The 18,871-nt window shown below is 36.1% G+C and overlaps 1 protein-coding gene across 4 annotated transcripts; it reads right to left on the bottom strand.

Moving 5' to 3' along the window:
- Positions 1-2,276: 2,276 nt before the first annotated feature.
- LOC127163713 (B-cell receptor CD22-like) lies at positions 2,277-16,871 on the bottom strand. 4 transcript variants are annotated; one of them, XM_051107056.1, is made up of 13 exons: positions 16,599-16,871; positions 16,212-16,278; positions 15,724-15,792; positions 7,261-7,608; positions 6,914-7,162; positions 6,549-6,803; positions 4,623-4,877; positions 4,254-4,508; positions 3,918-4,163; positions 3,293-3,374; positions 3,171-3,210; positions 2,841-3,106; positions 2,277-2,727 (listed from the first exon to the last, which is right to left on the bottom strand). In XM_051107056.1, the coding sequence occupies exons 3-13, from the start codon at positions 15,776-15,778 to the stop codon at positions 2,673-2,675; spliced, it is 2,106 nt and encodes a 701-aa protein (XP_050963013.1). In that variant the 5' UTR covers positions 15,779-15,792; positions 16,212-16,278; positions 16,599-16,871; the 3' UTR covers positions 2,277-2,672. The 4 variants fall into 4 exon arrangements, with proteins under 4 accessions (XP_050963013.1, XP_050963027.1, XP_050963019.1 ...); XM_051107070.1 differs by lacking the exons at positions 4,623-4,877; positions 15,724-15,792; positions 16,212-16,278; positions 16,599-16,871 and adding exons at positions 7,704-7,772; positions 8,402-8,577; positions 11,050-11,339; XM_051107062.1 differs by lacking the exons at positions 15,724-15,792; positions 16,212-16,278; positions 16,599-16,871 and adding an exon at positions 11,050-11,338 and having other exon boundaries at positions 7,261-7,665.
- Positions 16,872-18,871: the final 2,000 nt, after the last annotated feature.

Genomic DNA, 18,871 nt, shown 5'->3' with positions numbered 1-18,871 from the left:
ACAGGACACCTCATCAGCTGAAACCAAATGACACATGAGGAGAAACAGCCTCATTTATAACCACAACAGCGTCATTTCCTTCTCATTTCCTTTCTTTTTTTAAACCTCTGATTAGTGACGTAAAAGTATTATATTAAAAAAAAGATTTTTTTTTTTTCTTTCTTTTAGATGTTTCAGAATTCAAAAAAACATTTTGTTTATTTCCTGATCTAGTGTGCAGATTTTAGGAACATTAACACTTTCTTGTAAATAAAAGCCAGAAATAAACACATACATATTGCATGTAAGCTGGACAACTCATGCTAAACACACAAGTGAAAAAGTACCTAAAGTCTTAAAATATAGACATCTGCTGACATATGTGGGCCACGTAGATCTATTATTTATAAAATCTGTGAAAAAAAGTACAGCCGTGACTGTGTTGGTGTTTCCTGTTGCACATACGCACGTCTGACCAGCAGATCTTCTGTGTGTCTAAGTACATCTACAAAAGTTTTGTGGCTTTTTTGCTGTTATGGTTTTGCATGAATATATTTAAGAATTTGTAATAAATGCATTAAACACACAAAAGCAATATCATGCGCATGTTAGGTTGATTCAGTGATGTTAAAAACATGATTTAAATAATATCACTTTAGGTGTTACGTCATAAAACACAATTTTTGGGTTGCCATTCAGTGGATGTCCACGTCTGCCTACAAAGAGGATGGGCAATCAGACGTTTCACTTCCTTGACATAAGCAGCAAAAGCTATAGTAAGACTTACAGTCAGTCATACTAAACAAAGTAGCAACAACACCATTGTTATTTATATGATCTGAATGACGCAAATGGGCCTTAAAGAAGAAGTTTACTTCCAGACCAAAAATGTACAGATCATTTACTCACCCCCTTGTCATCAAAGATGTTCATGTCTTTCTTTCTTCAGTCAATAAGAAATTATGTTTCTTCAGGAATTATCTCCATATAATGCACTTCAATGGTGCCCCCAAGTTTGAACTTCCAAAATGCAGTTTAAATGCAGCTTCAAATGGCTTTAATCTAGTGAAACGATCTGTCATTTTCGAAACCAATTACATTACAGTTAGGGTATGTCTAAAAACTCCCATCTCATTTTCTTCCACAACTTTAAAATCGTCCTACATCGTTGCAGAAGTACCGACCCAGTGTTTACAAAGTGAACATGCAGAGAAGATCAAACACCCTTTACAAAAAAAAAAAAAAAAAAAAAAAAAATGTAGGATGATTTTGACGTTGAAGGAAAAAACAAAATGGGAGTTTTTTGACATACCCTATATTACCCTATACTGTATTGCCCCGGATTACACAGACTACGCAATTTTTTTTTTCAAAAATGACCTATCGTTTTGCTACATAAGACCCTTTTTCTTTGGCCGGGATCATTTAGAGCATTTAAAATGCATTTTGGAAGTAAAATCTTCGGGGCACCATTGAAGTCCACTATATGGAGAAAATTTCAAAAATGTTTTCCTCAAGAAACGTAATTTCTTATCGACTGAAGAAAGAAAGACATGAACATCTTGGATGACAAGAGGGTGACCAAATTATCTGTCCATTTTTATTCCGGAAGTGAACTTCTCCTTTAAAGGTTTGAAATAATAATGAATTCCACATAACAATGTAAAAACTTTGTCGTCTGCATCGTTCTCAGTAAACATTATGTTTATACACTTTCTAAGAGTAGCTAAAGGAGATTTGTGTGTTTGTTCATGAGTTGGACGGCCAAAAGACATCCTTACTGACTCAATCAGGCCAATTATAGAAGCTATTGCATATACTGCAACATGTATACTAAGATAAATTTAGATATAGTGCTCACTATACATGTCATTACAGGCTTTGGCTGAAGACTATATCATTTCCGCCAAAGGCTAATTGCAAAAACATGGAATAACCCAGCTCTTAGGTAAAACCAAAATGAAGAAATGAAACACCAGCATTTGACTAGCAATGCCACAGTCCCACCACACGAGGGTGATGCCAACATGGAAATGGAACAGTGGCTGTTTCTCAAGTCCAAGAACGCAAAGAATGGATTTGTGTTCTCGTGGAGGCCGTTCTTTCTTCCTTGAAAGAATTGAGAATTGAGATGCGCTGTGCTTGAGATTCTTGCTACTCAACTGACAGTCCCAGCAGGTTATAAGGAGCGAGGCAGCAGCACGCAATGCACAATAACATCACAAACAAATGCCATAACGCTTTAAAAACATTTATTTCATTTTATTATAGACAATATGTTCATATTTATAGCTTTTTACCACATGTATTTGTGAAAATGATTGTATATATGATGTATAATGTTACATATTCTTTTTAAGATGCCAATAAAAAGTACCACTTCATTAAAATTATGCAAAACAAAACGATAAATGTTTATATACTATAGCAGTCATGTGTCTGTGCGCTTGCAGCAGGAATCTCTTAAGTGTGAACGTACGCCGTACGTCCACAGCGTCTTCTGGGATTTCTAACGGTTCGATTTTCTCAAGTCTGCATTTGATGCATCCTCAATTTCAAGAACACATCCGGGCGCTTCAATGTGTCCGCTGTACTTGCGTTCTTGAGTATTGGGAAGTTAACTCGAGGACGCAAGATCGCATAAGAGCGCATATTGAGAAAGGGCCAGTAATTTCACCAAACAGATCCATTGATCACTTGACTGTGCTGTAAATCACTGATTGATCCTCCACCATCTGATCAGTAGATCTGTGAAATGAATATATCCAGAGATATTACATCAGTGACCTTAACAGATGGCTGCATTTAAGGGTGTTCAAAAGTGGAATATGTTATGATCATGTCATGATTGAGTTTCCCACCTCCTGGCAGCATGAGGTTGGTATTTCCCAATGTTGTCGTAATGGTTTTCGTCGTCTTCCGGGTGGTTTGTCCCTTTGTTTCTGTGATGGAGGATGGTTACATACTGGATCTCTTCTGTATCCTCAGAATCAGATGTTTTTCCCACAGTTCGATAGCCACTGAAGTTGTTGAGTGTAATTAAGGAATACAGGGCATCGTTTTGATCCGGGGGATCAGATTCAGACCGAGGCCCATCGTGAGCTGATGCGTTGGCATACAGATCATCCTAAAATTAGAAAAATTACATGTTACACTTTATTTGTGGCAAGAAGAATGCTCATTTGATTTACCTGCTTCTGTGTGATGTCATCAGGTCTGTGTTTTTTCCTCCTGTAATAAATCATTTTAAATGTATTTAGGAAATATAAGTTTGGTGTACTAATGTGTTTTCTGAGAGCCAGAATGAACTTACAAGAGGAGCACAATGATGAAAATGAAAATTAAACCTCCCAGTCCACCAGTGACTCCACCAACAACATACAGAAACGTTCTTCCTACAATAAGACAAGTGACAGGACAATGTTTTTATCAATATACACAATGACGAGACAAAACTGTGTACAGCAGGAGGACGCTTGAATATCAGCACACTGTTTATCTTCATAGTCAAAGATTTTGTGACGTTACAGTGCCTTTTCAAACAAAATACAATTATGAAATCAAATAACACCCAATTTTGCAGAGTAACATCATCCTGCAAAAATTCACACCAATAATGCTGCCACAGTTTTCCAATTTTGTAGTTTGTGCATGTTTGAGATTTGAGGGCAGAAAATCTGTGAAGATTCTCTTCATGTATGTTCTGCAGGAAGATTTCATAATTAGTTAGGGCTTTATAACTTCTGTAGTCTGAGCCTGGATTAAAGGTTAAAAAAGATGACTAACAGTTAAGTGACTTCTGCGATTTTTTTTTATTGCTGATAAATAAAATGTTATAAAATGACAGTAAAATTCCACCACATTTTCTTCTTTTCATAGAGCTTATCAAAAGTAGAAATGCCTGTATAATCACTGAACGACTCACGAATCATACACACCATGTACATTGACAGTAACAGCGTCTGATCTCTGAGATCCATGTTGATTGTGAGCCTCACAGTAGAAGCGTCCACTCTGTAGTGCACTGAAACTCTGTCCAGATCCAACAGCTGAGGATTCATCCTCCTTAAACCAGCTGATTTCTGCAGGTGGGTTTGAATCACTGCTGCAGATCAGAGTCACTGAATCACCTTCCTCTATTTCAGCAGATCCATTTATGAACCCTGAGACATTTCTTGGAGGATCTATAAAGGACAAAAATGAAATTCACAATAAATATTAGAAAATTGTGAATTTGAAAATGTTGAATAAGATGCAGATGATTATTAACTCACACATGACATTTAAAGTCACAGCATCAGAGTATTTCTCTCCATGTTTATTGATGGACTTGCACTTGTATTCTCCACTGTGATCAGAGCTGATCTTTGAGATGTTGTAGATTCTTCCAGATCCTACAAACATTCCTCCTTTAAACCAGCTGATTTCTGCAGGTGGGTTTGAATCACTGCTGCAGTTCAGAGTCACTGAATCTCCCTCCACTATTTCACCAGATGGACTGATGGACACTGAGATGCTCTTTGGTGGGTCTATAGCATTAATCAGATCATATATTTAAAACATATTACACATTTTTAAATTTATTAATACAAACTGAAATCATCAAAATGAAATCAGCATAATTTGTTTCATAATAAACTCACAGGTGACATTTAAAGTAGCAGCATCACAGTATTTCTCTCCATGTTCATTTCTGGATTTGCACTTGTATTCTCCACTGTGATCAGAGCTGATGTTTGAGATGCTGTAGATTCTTCCAGACCCTACAAACATTCCTCCTCTAAACCAGCTGATTTCTGCAGGTGGGTTTGAATCACTGCTGCAGATCAGAGTCACTGAATCTCCCTCCACTATTTCACCAGATGGACTGATGGACACTGAGATGTTCTTGGGTGGGTCTAAAGCAGAAAGCACAGATATCATTAACAATCAAAAATTATTTGAAATATGGTTGGATGATGTGTACCCTTACGAAGAAGAAGTTTGTTCAAGTGTGCTATTAGTATACTTATTTTAAACTTAAAATAGCAAAGTATACTTTTAGTCTACTTTTTATGTACTTCTCAGAAATGGGCTTTATGTACGTTTCAGAAATATACTTAAAATGACATTTAAGTATACTTAGAGTATAAGTCTAAATACATTTGAGCTATACCTGTGAAGCTAGAATAAAATGTTTCTTGTTTACAAGCAGATATCCAGTTTTTTCTTTCGATGTTTTGTATGTTCAGATATTCATTTAACAAACATATATACAAATTAATACCTGAATAGGGACATAGTATGGGATTATTTTTGTGCCAATAAGAATGAACGTAACTTTGTAAAACTGAATGTAACTTTCCAAGAAATGATCAAAAATATGCCACTGCAAAAGAAGAAAAACACAATGAAAATGAAAAAATGAACTCAGTCGCACGAATTTAACATGCTCTTCAAATATGCTTCATTCTTTGTTAATGATTTTCAAAGAATCGTTTTCGCGAATCATGGATTCTGAATGCGTTGCCACAGCTTTCGCTTACGCTTCGCAAATTTTCGTTTGCTGTTTTGGCACAAACCTCTCGTGGGGGCGGGCTTAACAGCGATCTACTCTGATTGGCTAATGAGCTTTTGATGGACAGTTGCTCTCTGACCTGGAATCACAGACGGTGATGTCAGTGGCGCGCATATTGCGGTGTGCAATACGTCGTGCTTTGTTTATATTAAGTATTAACGTTATTAGTATTTCACCTACGGTTGTCTCTTAGTTTCTAAAGATGAGCTCCCAGGAGAGACACGGAGCGGCATCATCTTCCACCTCAGCTTGTCCCTCAGGGCAGCTTGAAGTAAGTTCGTGTTGCTAAAGTAACGTTAATCAATAACATCGATAAAAGTTTTATTCATGTACAGTGTGCAACAGTTCTGATAGTTTCTATTAACAAAGCACGACGTATTGCACACCGCAACAACTTTCCAATATGCGCGCCACTGACGTCACCGTCCGTGCTTCCAGGTCAGAGAGCAACTGTCCATCAAAAGCTCATTAGCCAATCAGAGTAGATCGCTGTTAAGCCCGCCCCCACGAGAGGTTGGTGCCAAAACAGCAAACGAAAATTTGCGAAGCGTAAGCGAAAGCTGTGGCAACGCATTCAGAATCCATGATTCGCGAAAACGATTCTTTGAAAATCATTAACAAAGAACGAAGCATATTTGAAGAGCATGTTAATTTTGTGCAACTGAGTTCATTTTTTCATTTTCATTGTGTTTTTCTTCTTTTGCAGTGGCATATTTTTGATCGTTTCTTGGAAAGTTACATTCAGTTTTATAAAGTTACGTTCATTCTTATTGGCACAAAAATAATCCCATAACATAGTAGTATACTTAATGTATGATGTAAATTTCACTTAAAGAAAACTTGCAGTATAAAACTACTAAACTAGTAGTTTACTGAGACTGTACTTCAAAGTGTACTAAAATGCTACTACAAGTATTTAATTAGTACACTTAAGTATGCTTAATAAAATAAACTTGAAGTATACTACTTTTTGGTAAGGGTATTCACAACCAATAAACTATCATTAACTCACACATGATGTTCAGAGCCACAGCATCTGAGTATTTCTCTCCATGTTCATTTCTGGACTTGCACTTGTATTCTCCACTGTGATCAGAGCTGATGTTTGAGATGCTGTAGATTCTTCCAGACCCTACAAACGTTCCTCCTCTAAACCAGCTGATTTCTGCAGGTGGGTTTGAATCACTGCTGCAGTTCAGAGTCACTGAATCTCCCTCCACTATTTCACCAGATGGACTGATGGACACTGAGATAGTCTTTGGTGCATCTAAAAAGGACAGTTTAAATCTATATATCATCTTGTTCTAACATAGTCACCAGTTTTTATTTATTCATTTATTTACTTATTTTTTGAAGAACTAATGAATCTGTACTCACACATGACATTGAGATGAACAGCAGGAGAGATGTAAGTGTGTCCATGTAGAGCACAGCTATATCTGCCTGCATCTTCTCTTCTGACTGACTGCAGCAGGAGTTCATTGTTTCTGTCTCTTCTCTCAGTTAATGGCTGTGAGTTTCTGTACCAGATGAATGTTGCTCTGTCAGTCAGAGTGCAGCTGCTGTTACATGTCAGACGGACTGAATCTCCCTCTGTCACTCTCTCAGGAGACTCCACCTGAAGATCTGAACACAACACACACATTATATCTAGTGCTGCTGTCACACACTCATTATTATTCAACATAATGCACAGAAGAAGAGTGAAACCTCATGAAAGTCACCTGTGACAGTAAGACTCACTCCTGGATCACCAGTCCATTTTCCATCAGTTTTATCAGTTGTGAATCTGAAACAGTACTCATGTTCATCTTTCTGTGTCACATGATTCAGTCTGATGGTGCAGGTATGATGTTTATCACCCAGATACTGAAGCCTCTGACTGTATTCAGTGTCATTAGACAGATCTGGAGGCTCTTCACCATTTATAAAAGGTCCTTTGGTCCAAAACACATTCTTGATCTGATATGCAGTAGGGTATGTATAAGTGCAGCTCATTATCACTGATGAGTTCTTTAGTGCACAGATGTGTGAATGACTGTAACTCACACCCCAACCAGCACTGAAAACATCTGAAATGATGATGATGATGATGATGATGATTTTTCAAATGAACTGCATCTGTACAGCTGGAGGATGTTGAAAAGCAGAAATAAGTCTGACCTACCCGGAATCATTAAAAGAAAGATCAGAGGAAGAGGAGGAGCCATTTTGACTGACATCACGACAGCAACACCTACAACACAATCAGTGTACAAGAATCTAATGAAATGATGATGTGATATGATACGTGATATATATGTAGGGCCGGATTTACCGGATTAATTGTGACACAGGCAAAAGATGTTGACAAATATGATCCATAAAAATGCAGTTATGCCCTAAAATTCAAGAAACTGGTGCAAAAAATCCAATATATGTTTTTTTTTTCTCTCTCTCATATATATATCATATGATAAGAAATATCATCCATCAAGTGCTGATTTGGCTGTGTCTATCATGAGTTTAAATGTGATTTATACAACAGTTCAGTAAATAATATATTGATATTGTGTTATATTTTAAACACAATATTATGTGTTTTTGCACAATTTTGCAGAGAACTTATTATCTTTAAAGCCATAGCAGAATTGTTGTGCATCTCTGAGCAACACATCCTTGTTTAGTTTCTGAATGAATCCATGTTTTGAATGAATCTTGTGAACCAATGATTCAAAGGCCCATTCATGCCCATTCAGGCATTTATCGCCATCTACTGGCAGATTCAATTCAAATTTATTTGTATAGCGCTTTTAACAATACATATTGTTGCAAAGCAACTTTACAGCAAATTAAAGTTTTACAATATATTTAGTAGTAGCTTACTAGTGGTGACTATGTCAACTTGATGTACATATGGCAGAGATGTGTGGTAAAGATCAATTAATGATGTAATCAAACAGACAAAGAACACCATAAATTAGTAGCAAAATTCAGTAGTGCTGTATGTTGTTTCAGGGTTGGCATCATCTCTTCTTAAGTTTTCTGGATCCAGACTGAAGCTTGTGAATTCCAGATGGCAGAAACAGAGAACAAATAGGAACATAATTAGCGTAGCTGCTGTTCAAACCAAGCAAAGAAAGATTTGTTAAACCAGAGCAAAAAAGATAAATAATGTGCATTTGATCAGATATAACTGCAGTAAAAAATTATGAGATGCATTATTTGAATGCTTGGCTAAAAAGATGTGTCTTTAATCTAGATTTAAACAGAGAGAGTGTGTCTGAACCCCGAACGTTATCAGGAAGGCTGTTCCAGAGTTTGGGAGCCAAATGCGAAAAAGCTCTACCTCCTTTAGTGGACTTTGCTATCCTAGTTACTACCAACAGTCCAGAGTTTTGTGACCTTAGGGAGCGTGATGGATTGTAGCGTGGTAGAAGACTAGTTAGGTACGCAGGAGCTAAACCATTGAGGGCCTTATAGGTAAGAAGTAATATTTTGTGGAACCTAATAGGTAGCCAGTGCAGAGACTGTAAAATTGGGGTAATATGATCATATTTTCTTGACCTGGTAAGTAGTAGCTGCATTTTGAACGATTTGTAGCTTGTTAATTGAAGATGCAGGACAACCACCTAATAGTGCATTACAATAGTCCAGTCTAGAGGTCATGAATGCATGAACTAGCTTTTCTGTGTCAGAAACAGGTAACGTTTTGTAGCTTGGCAATGTTTCTAAGATGGAAGAAAGCTGTTTTTTGTAACATGAGAAATATGATTTTTTGGTCCAATAAGTAATATCTCTGTCTTATCTGAATTTAATAGGAGAAAAATATTGAGCATCTAATCTTTTACATTTTAATTTATTAGTTTCATCTGGTCGTGTTGAGATATATAGTTGAGTATCATCAGCATAACAATGGAAACTAATCCCGTATTTTCTAATAATATTACCAAGGGGCAGCAAGTATATTGAAAATAGCAGAGGACCTAGAACAGATCCTTGTGGCACTCCATACTTTACTGGTGATAACTGAGATGACTTCCCATTTAAATAAATAAAGTGGTAGCGATCGGACAGGTAGGATCTAGACCAGGGGTCACCAAACTTGTTCCTGGAGGGCCGGTGTCCTGCAGAGTTTACCTCCAACTTTCCTCAACACACCTGCCTGGAAGTTTCAAGTATACCTAGTAAGACCTTGATTAGCTGGTTCAGGTGTGTTTGATTAGGGTTGGAGCTAAACTCTGCAGGGACACCGGCCCTGGATCCACAGTCTGGATCCAGAACACCTAAGAAGAGATGATGCCAACCCCTCAGAGGACCTCAGATGATGCCAACCCAGAAGCAATATACAGCACTAAAAATTTTGCTATAGGTTTGAATGCAACATATAATTCATTATTGTTAATAGAGTTCATGATCTGTTTGATTACATCATTAACTGATTTTTACCATACATCTCTGCCATATTTACATTAACTTGACATAGTCACCACTAGTAAGCCACTAGGTGATCTTGAAAACAGACATAAGTGTAAATTTTTCAAATTTGTACATCACCTGAAAGCTGAATAAATAAGCTTTCTGTTAATGTATGGTTTGATAGGATAGGACAATATTTGGCTGATATGCAACTACGTTAAAATCTGGAATCTGAGGGTGCAAAAAATCAAAATATTTAGAAAATCGCCTTTAAAGTTGCCCAAATGAAGTTCATAGCAATGCATATTACTAATCAAAAATTAAGTTTTGATATGTTTACGATAGAAAATTTACAAAATATCTTCATGGAACATGATGTTTACTTAATATCCTAATGATTTTTGGCATAAAAGAAAAATCAATAATTTTGACCCATACAATGTACAATATACCCCGTGCAACATAAGACAGTTTTTTTGGTCCAGGGTCACATATATTGTAGAAAAATTAAATTTTCTGTAAAGCTGCTTTGCAACCATTTGTATTGTGAGAAGCCTATAAAAATGAACTTGAATTTGAAAAAAATACATTGTGGAGCAAAGCGGTTACTTTTAGAGTAGGTTACTTTTGGTATGAAATAAAGTTTCAGCTTTCAAACTGTGTCATTTTTAAAGAAATTCAATCAATAAATAGTGTTTTTTGGCTCTTTAATGTGTTGTGGTAGACTGCTGCATGAACTGATCATCTTCTCTTGATTCAACTGTCAACAGATGTCAATAGACACTATCTGTCAAATTGAAGTCCAGCAGCATTAATATCTGGTTTGTTTGATGGATTAAAATGGTAGCTTCTGCGTTATGATTGGTCAAATCACCTGTCAGTCAAACTCCCTGCGAAGCGTCAACACAGTTTATTTTTAATTCTACAGACAAAATGAAAATATACAGTTTAAAGTTGCAGTTTCCATCTCAGAAATCACATCTAGACCTTAAATTTATAACTGAACATTTGCATTTTTCAAACAGGCATCATGAACACATGTAGAGGACAAGGGCATTTCTTATTTTTCTTTTAAAATGTAAATTTATAAACTACAAACAGAGAAATTCTCTTACCGTTTTTCAGAGTTGAAGAGATACAGTGAGAACAGTTTACAATCTTAAGATGATTTCTCTTGTGGATGAATGCTTTATCTTCCTTTTTTGAGTACCCTCAGTTTCTACTTCAAAAGCAGTTTTGATTAAATTCATTCAAAGAATATTTTTGTAACGTAAAAAAGATCTAATCATAAAAAGGACAGGGCAAATGAAGCAACGTCCACCAGTGCATGAGAATTAGTGAAACAGAAAAAAAAGGAAGGAAGTTAAAATAGACTAGAGAACAACATGCAAAGTTTTTCTAATTTTCAAAGCAATTTTCACATGCAGTGGAGCTTTTCATTTCTCAGACAGGATTTTTCACAGATACTGAGTTCCTTCACAGCGAACACAAGCAATCGTGATGATGTTTTAGTGACATTTAGAGTTTCATTGGAGCTTTTAAGATCACATAATCCTGTTTTCTGTTTCTCTTTTTTTGTGTTGATATGAGGTCTGTGAACTGCATTAAACCTTTATGTAAATCATGTACCAACATATACTGTGTATTCTGCATGACACAGATGCTTTCTGTTCCGCGTTTTTGTTCCTCAAACTTCAAGGGGACCACATCAGTACCCCACTATCAGTCCAGTGCTTGATACGTAAACCCAATCTCTCATCAAATGAAGAAATGCCTGTCAAAACGCAAACAAGGTTCACCAAGACACAGGAGAATAAAAACAATGACTCATGAATCTTAGAGCTTCAAAACGCTGATCTCCATGATGGTGGCATTATTTTAATCACTAAAACATCAACATCTGTTCCTCTGTAATTCTCAATAAAAGCTAAAGTCAGTCTGGTTAATAATGAGTGAAGCTGGTGAAGCTGTTTGTGGAGTTATTTAATCATCATCTGCAGAGATCTTGAGATATTTAATGACTTATTTTATTTCAGTTGATTTAATCTGTGGCTGTTTTTTTCTTTTCTTTGGTTAACAGCAGGTATTCATCACTAATGCTCTATCGCCTTTTAATCGATCACTTAATTATCTCATTAACTTTAACTCTAATTAGAGAGCGACCAAATGTTCTCTGAATAGAGCTGATTTTACTCTGGGGATTTTACTGCGTAGGAGCGAGGCAGCAGCATGCAATGCACAATAACGTCACAAAAAAATGCCATAATGCTTTCAAAACATTTATTTCATTTTATTCTAAACAATATTTTCATATTTTATAGTTTTTTACTGCATGTATTTGTGAAAATGATTAGGCTATGTATAATGTTACATATTCTTTTTAAGATGCCAATAAAAAGTACCACAAGCTGTCTCACTTCATTAAAATTATGCAAAACAAAACAACAAATGTTTACTTTCACTAGCTGTCATGTATTTGTGCGCTTGCAGCAGGAATCTCTTAAGCGAGAACAAGAAGTTTAAAGTTTACAGGCTTCCGTACGCCTTACGTCCACAGCGTCTTCTGAGATTTCTAATGGTTTGATTTTCTCAAGTCTGCATTTGATGCATTCTCGATTTCAAGAACACATCCGGGCGCTTCAATGTGTTCTCTGTACTTGTGTTCTTGAGTACTGGGAAGTTAACTCGAGGACGCAAGATCGCATAAGAGCGGGAATTGGGAAACAGCCAGTAATTTCACCAAACTGATCCATTGATCACTTGACTGTGCTGTAAATCACTGATTGATCCTCCACCATCTGATCAGTAGATCTGTGAAATTAATATATCCAGAGATATTACATCAGTGACCTTAACAGATGGCTGCATTTAAGGGTGTTCAAAAGTGGAATATGTTATGATCATGTCATGATTGAGTTTCCCACCTCCTGGCAGCATGAGGTTGGTATTTCCCAATGTTGTCGTAATGGTTTTCGTCGTCTTCCGGATGGTTCGTCCCTTTGTTTCTGTGATGGAGGATGGTTACATACTGGATCTCTTCTGTATCCTCAGAATCAGATGTTTTTCCCACAGTTTGATTGCCACTGAAGTTGCTGAGTGTAATTAAGGAATACAGGGCATCGTTTTGATCTTGGGGATCAAATTCAGACCGAGGCCCATCGTGAGCTGATGCGTTGGCATACAGATCATCCTAAAATTAGAAAATGACATGTTGCACTTTATTTGTGGCAAGAAGAATGCTCATTTGATTTACCTGCTTCTGTGTGATGTCATCAGGTCTGTGTTTTTTCCTCCTGTAATAAATCATTTTAAATGTATTTAGGAAATATAAGTTTGGTGTACTAATGTGTTTTCTGAGAGCCAGAATGAACTTACAAGAGGAGCACAATGATGAAAATGAAAATTAAACCTCCCAGTCCACCAGTGACTCCACCAACTGCATACAGAAACGTTCTTCCTACAATAAGACAAGTGATAAGACAATGTTTTTATCAATACACAATGACGAGACAAAACTGTGTACAGCAGGAGGACGCTTGAATATCAGCACACTGTTTATCTTCATAGTTAAAGATTGTGTGATGTTACAGTGCCTTTTCAAACAAAATACAATTATGAAATCAAATAACACCCAATTCCGCAGAGTAACATCATCCTACAAAAATTAGCACCAATAATGCTGCGACAGTTTTCAAATTTTGTAGTGCACTCTTAAAAAAAAAAAGTGCTTCACGATGCTATAGAAGAACCTTTTTTGTTTAAATTGTTCCATAAAGAACATTTAACATCTGAAGAACCTTTCACAAAAGGTTATTTGTGGTGAAAGAAGGTTTTTCAGATTATAAAAAGGTAAGAAAGAGATGGTTCTTTAAAGAGACTTTGACTGAATGGCTCTTTGTGGAACCAAAAATGGTTCTTCTATGGTATCGCTGTGAAGAACCTTTTTAAGCACCTTTATTTTTAGGAGTGTGTGCATGTTTGAGATTTGATGGAAGAAAATCTGTGAAGATTCTCTTCATGTATGTGCTGCAGGAAGACTTCATAATTAGTTAAGTTTTTAAAACTCCTGTAGCCTGAGCCTGGATTAAAGGTTTAAAAAAGATGACTAACAGTTAAGCGACTTTTTTTTTTCATTTCTGATAAATAAAATGTCTTAAAATGACTGTAAAATTCTTAAATTGATAATATATTTCTTGTTTTTTTCTGCCACATTTTCTTCTTTTCCTAGAGCTTATCAATAGTAGAAATGCCTGTATAATCACTGAATGACTCATGAATCATACACACCATGTACATTGGCAGTAACAGCATCTGATCTCTGAGATCCATGTTGATTGTGAGCCTCACAGTAGAAGCGTCCACTCTGTAGTGCACTGAAACTCTGTCCAGATCCAACAGCTGAGGATTCATCCTCCTTAAACCAGCTGAAGTTCAGAGCAGGTGGGTTTGAATCACTGCTGCAGATCAGAGTCACTGAATCACCTTCCTCTATTTCACCAGATCCATTTATGAACACTGAAACATTTCTTGGAGGGTCTGTAAAGGACAAAAATTTAATTCACAATAACTATTAGAAAATTGAGAATTTGAAAATTTTGAATAAGATGCAGATGATCATTAACTCACACATGACATTTAAAGTCACAGCATCTGAGTATTTCTGTCCATGTTTATTTCTGGACTTGCACTTGTATTCTCCACTGTGATCAGAGCTGATCTTTGAGATGCTGTAGATTCTTCCAGATCCTACAAACGTTTCTCCTTTAAACCAGCTGATTTCTGCAGGTGGGTTTGAATCACTGCTGCAGATCAGAGTCACTGAATCTCCCTCCACTATTTCACCAGATGGACTGATGGACACTGAAACGCTCTTTGGTGCATCTGAAAAGGACACCATTTTAATCCTTAAATCATCTTGTTCAAACACAGTCACGTTTATTTTTTATTGTTTATTTTTTAAGAACTGATAAATCTGTACTCACATGTGACATTGAGATGAACAGCAGGAGAGATGTAAGTGTGTCCATGTAGAGCACAGCTATATCTGCCTGCATCCTCTCTTCTGACTGACTGCAGCAGGAGTTCATTGTTTCTGTCTCTTCTCTCAGTTAATGGCTGTAAATTTCTGTACCAGATGAATGTTGCTCTGTCAGTCAGAGTGCAGCTGCTGTTACATGTCAGAGTGACATTACCTCCTTCTGTCACTCTCTCAGGAGACTCCACCTGAAGATCTGAACACAACACACACACATTATATCTAGTGCTACTGTTATACACTCATTATTATTCAACATAATGAACAGAGGAAGAGCTCAAGCTGATGAAAGTCACCCGTGATAGTAAGAGTCACTCCAGGTTTACCAAGCCATCTTTCTTTTGTTACATTAGTGATGAATCTGAAACAGTACTCATGTTCATCTTTCTGTGTCACATGATTCAGTCTGATGGTGCAGTTCTGCTGTTTATCTCCCAGATACTGAAGCCTCTGACTGTATTCAGGATCCTCAGACAGATCTGGAGGCTCTTTACCATGTATAAAAGGTCCTTTGGTCCAGAACACTTTATTGATCTGATGTCCATTAGCATATGTATAAGTGCAGCTCATTATCACTGATGAGTTCTTTAGTGCACAGATGTGTGAATGACTGTAACTCACACCCCAACCAGCACTGAAAACATCTGAAATGATGAAATGATGATGATGATGATGATGATTATCATTATTTTTAGGATTAAATGCATCTGTACAGCTGGAGGATGTTGAAAAGCAGAAATAGGTCTGACCATACCAGGAATCATGAGCAGAAAGATTAGAGGAAGAGGAGGAGCCAGTTTGACAGACATCACCTTAGCAACACCTACAACACAATCAAAATGCCTGATTTGTAGATATAAAATGTAATTTTGTCAGAAAAACATGGAAATAGTTTGCCTTTTTTATCCTTTTGTTTGTGTGTGTGTGATTTTTTTTGTTTGCTTGTCATAAAAGAAAAAAATAATTATTTCTCCTTTACTGTAACTACCTTAACAATAAGCCTTACAATTTTTTTTTTTTCAATTTTTAATTATTATTATTTCTCCTTGATTGTAATAACTTCTCCCTTATTGTAGTTGTTTAATTGACCCTTCCCAAAGCCCTTAGTTACTGTTGCTACTTCCGACAAGCGATGGCACTCTCACCACACATCATGTTCTCACACAGTGAGACACACATTGTACACACATTTTTTAAGAAACAGAACAAAAAATATGAACATCATAAAGTATATTGATTCACCTGTCGAAGGATGTCAATTCACACTATTTTCAAGTTGAAGTCCACCAGTGTTAATCTACTCTCCTGTCTGGTTTGTTTGACAGACAAAAATGGCAGATTCTGCGTTATGGTCAAATAGCTCAAATCGGTCAAACAGCCTGTCAGTCAAACTCCCAGCGAAGGGTCAGTACAGTTTATTTTTAATTCTACACATAAATAAAAATATACAGCTTAAAGGTGCCATTTCCATCTCAGAAATCATGTCTAGACCTTAAATTTTATAGATCCAACAACTGAAAATTTCCATTTTTCAGACATGCATCATGAACACGTACAGAGGACAAGGACATTTCTTATTTCTCTTTGAAAATGTAAATGTATAAAGTACAAACAGAGAAATTCTCTTACCCTTTTTTTCAGAGATGAAGAGACACAATGAGAACTGGGGCTTACAATCTTAAGACGATTTCCCTTGTGGATGAATGCTTTATTTTCCTTTTTTGAGTACCCTCAGTTTCTACTTCAAAAGCAGTGTTGATTAAATCCATTCAAAGAATATTTTTGTAACGTAAAAAAGAGCTCATCATAAAAAGGACAGGGCAAATGAAGCAACATCCACCAGTGCATGAGAATTTGTGAAACAGAAAAAAGGAAGGAAGTTAAAATAGACTAGAGAACAACATGCAAAGTTTTTTTTCACATTTTCAGAGCAATTTTCACATGCAGTGGAGCTTTTCATTTCTCAGACAGGATTTTTTACAGATACTAGGTTTCTTCACAGCGAACACATGCAATCGTGATGATGTTTTAGTGACATTTAGAGAGTTTTATTGGAGCTTTTAAGATCACATAATTCTGTTTTACACTAAGTTTCTGTTTCTCTTTTTTTGTGCTGATATGAGGCCTGTGAATTGCATTAAACCTTTATGTAAATCATGTACCAACATATACTCTGTATTCTGCACGACACAGATGCTCTCTGTTCCATCTTTTTGTTCCTCAAACTTCAAGGAGACCACATCAATACCCCACTTTCAGTCCAGTGCTTTACATGTAAACCCAGTCTCTCATCAAATGAAGAAGTGTCTGTCAAAGTGCAAACAAGTTTCACCAGCAGTTGGTGCAAAGACACTAGAGAATAAAAACAATGACTTATGAATTTTAGAGCATTAAAAGCTGGATATGCTTGCAAACTACTGATCTTACTCTTATTCATTTACAGAATAATGAATCAACAAATCAACCTGGCTAAATTTTGATTTCTCAGTTAGTATTTATTTAGCATTATTGAACATTACAAATATTTTTCATAAGAGCCAACAGTATTGGCAGTTCCTACATACAGTGCGGTGAAGTACGGACGAAAACAAATAAACAAACAAACAAAACCTCGTTTTTATGTTAAGCACTTACTTATGTGTCTTCAGTTTCAAATTGACTGGTTCATCTTATCATATCTTGTATTATTACATGGCTGTCCCTCATAAGGGAAAGTGAAACCTATTCATCTTCTGTTCAAACGCGTTGTCTCTTGTTGCAGTATCGCTCGCAGCGGGCAATTGAAAACACGAGATGGCGCTACCGCGGCTGATTACACAATGCTTGTCGCTCCGCTCCGCCTTTTTACACTAATCCAGTCCGGCTTTCGGTCTGCGTTTGTCGGTTATTCCCTCAAGAAGAAAATGCAGTTGAAACGACTTTCATCATTGGAGAAGAAATACGAAATAACCTCGAGCTGAAACGTAAGTTATTATATATTAAAAACTTGTTTATTGTAAAGTTGTTGATGAGAACAATACCAGAATTGCGAGGTTTATACTGTAGTATAATAGCATAAGCATTACAATAATATGACCGGGGAATTAGTTATTTCTCTTGAAATCGCTAAATAAAATGCTGTTTAATATTTGTTAAGCTCTAAAACTGCACCACTAGACGACTTTAAAACATACAAAAATCTAAATGAAGCAGACTTAGCGTAGGTCCTTCCATTTTTGCTCAACTATCCATAAAATGATCCACTAATAACTTCAGTCAAACGTTATCACAAGACTCTCGTCAATAATTCAGGTCTCCACCCACAAATTGATTCGTCAAAGCTGTAAAATGTTTGCTTTGTGTCCAAAACACTACTTCCTCTTCTTTCTACACTGAGTACGAAAAAGAAAGAAAGAGAAAACATTAATAATGATATATTAAAAAATAAAACAAACAAACAAATAAATAAATAAATACATAAAATAAAAAAATAAAGAGCTTTAGTCATGAGGAAATGCTAATAGTTATTATTATTATTATTATTATTATTATTATTATTACTACTATCTATTAGGTGTTCTTACTTACTGGAATATTTTCGTACACAGAAGAGTTCAGTTCAGGTTTACAAACATTAGAGCTGTGTCGAGCAGCCTTTATGAATAATAAATAAAAAAAAAAACAATCAGAACTGTGCTATTTAAGACATATGGTATTTTCACACTGACACACTGACAACTAAAACACCTACCATATTATTTTCATACACAGTTTCATTCAATTCAACACCACAAGCTTTATGTTTGTAATGATTAGGTCTGGAATGATTCATCTTTGCAATTGGGAAAAAAAAAAAAAAAAAAAAAGAATAGAGAGAGAATGAATGTCTGCATTCAACTCAGCAGATAAAGTCACAAATTCAG

The sequence above is a fragment of the Labeo rohita genome, chromosome 1 (assembly GCF_022985175.1).
Source record: "Labeo rohita strain BAU-BD-2019 chromosome 1, IGBB_LRoh.1.0, whole genome shotgun sequence".
NCBI classification, from domain to species: domain Eukaryota; kingdom Metazoa; phylum Chordata; class Actinopteri; order Cypriniformes; family Cyprinidae; genus Labeo; species Labeo rohita.
This window is presented reverse-complemented; position numbering and strand designations above follow the sequence as displayed.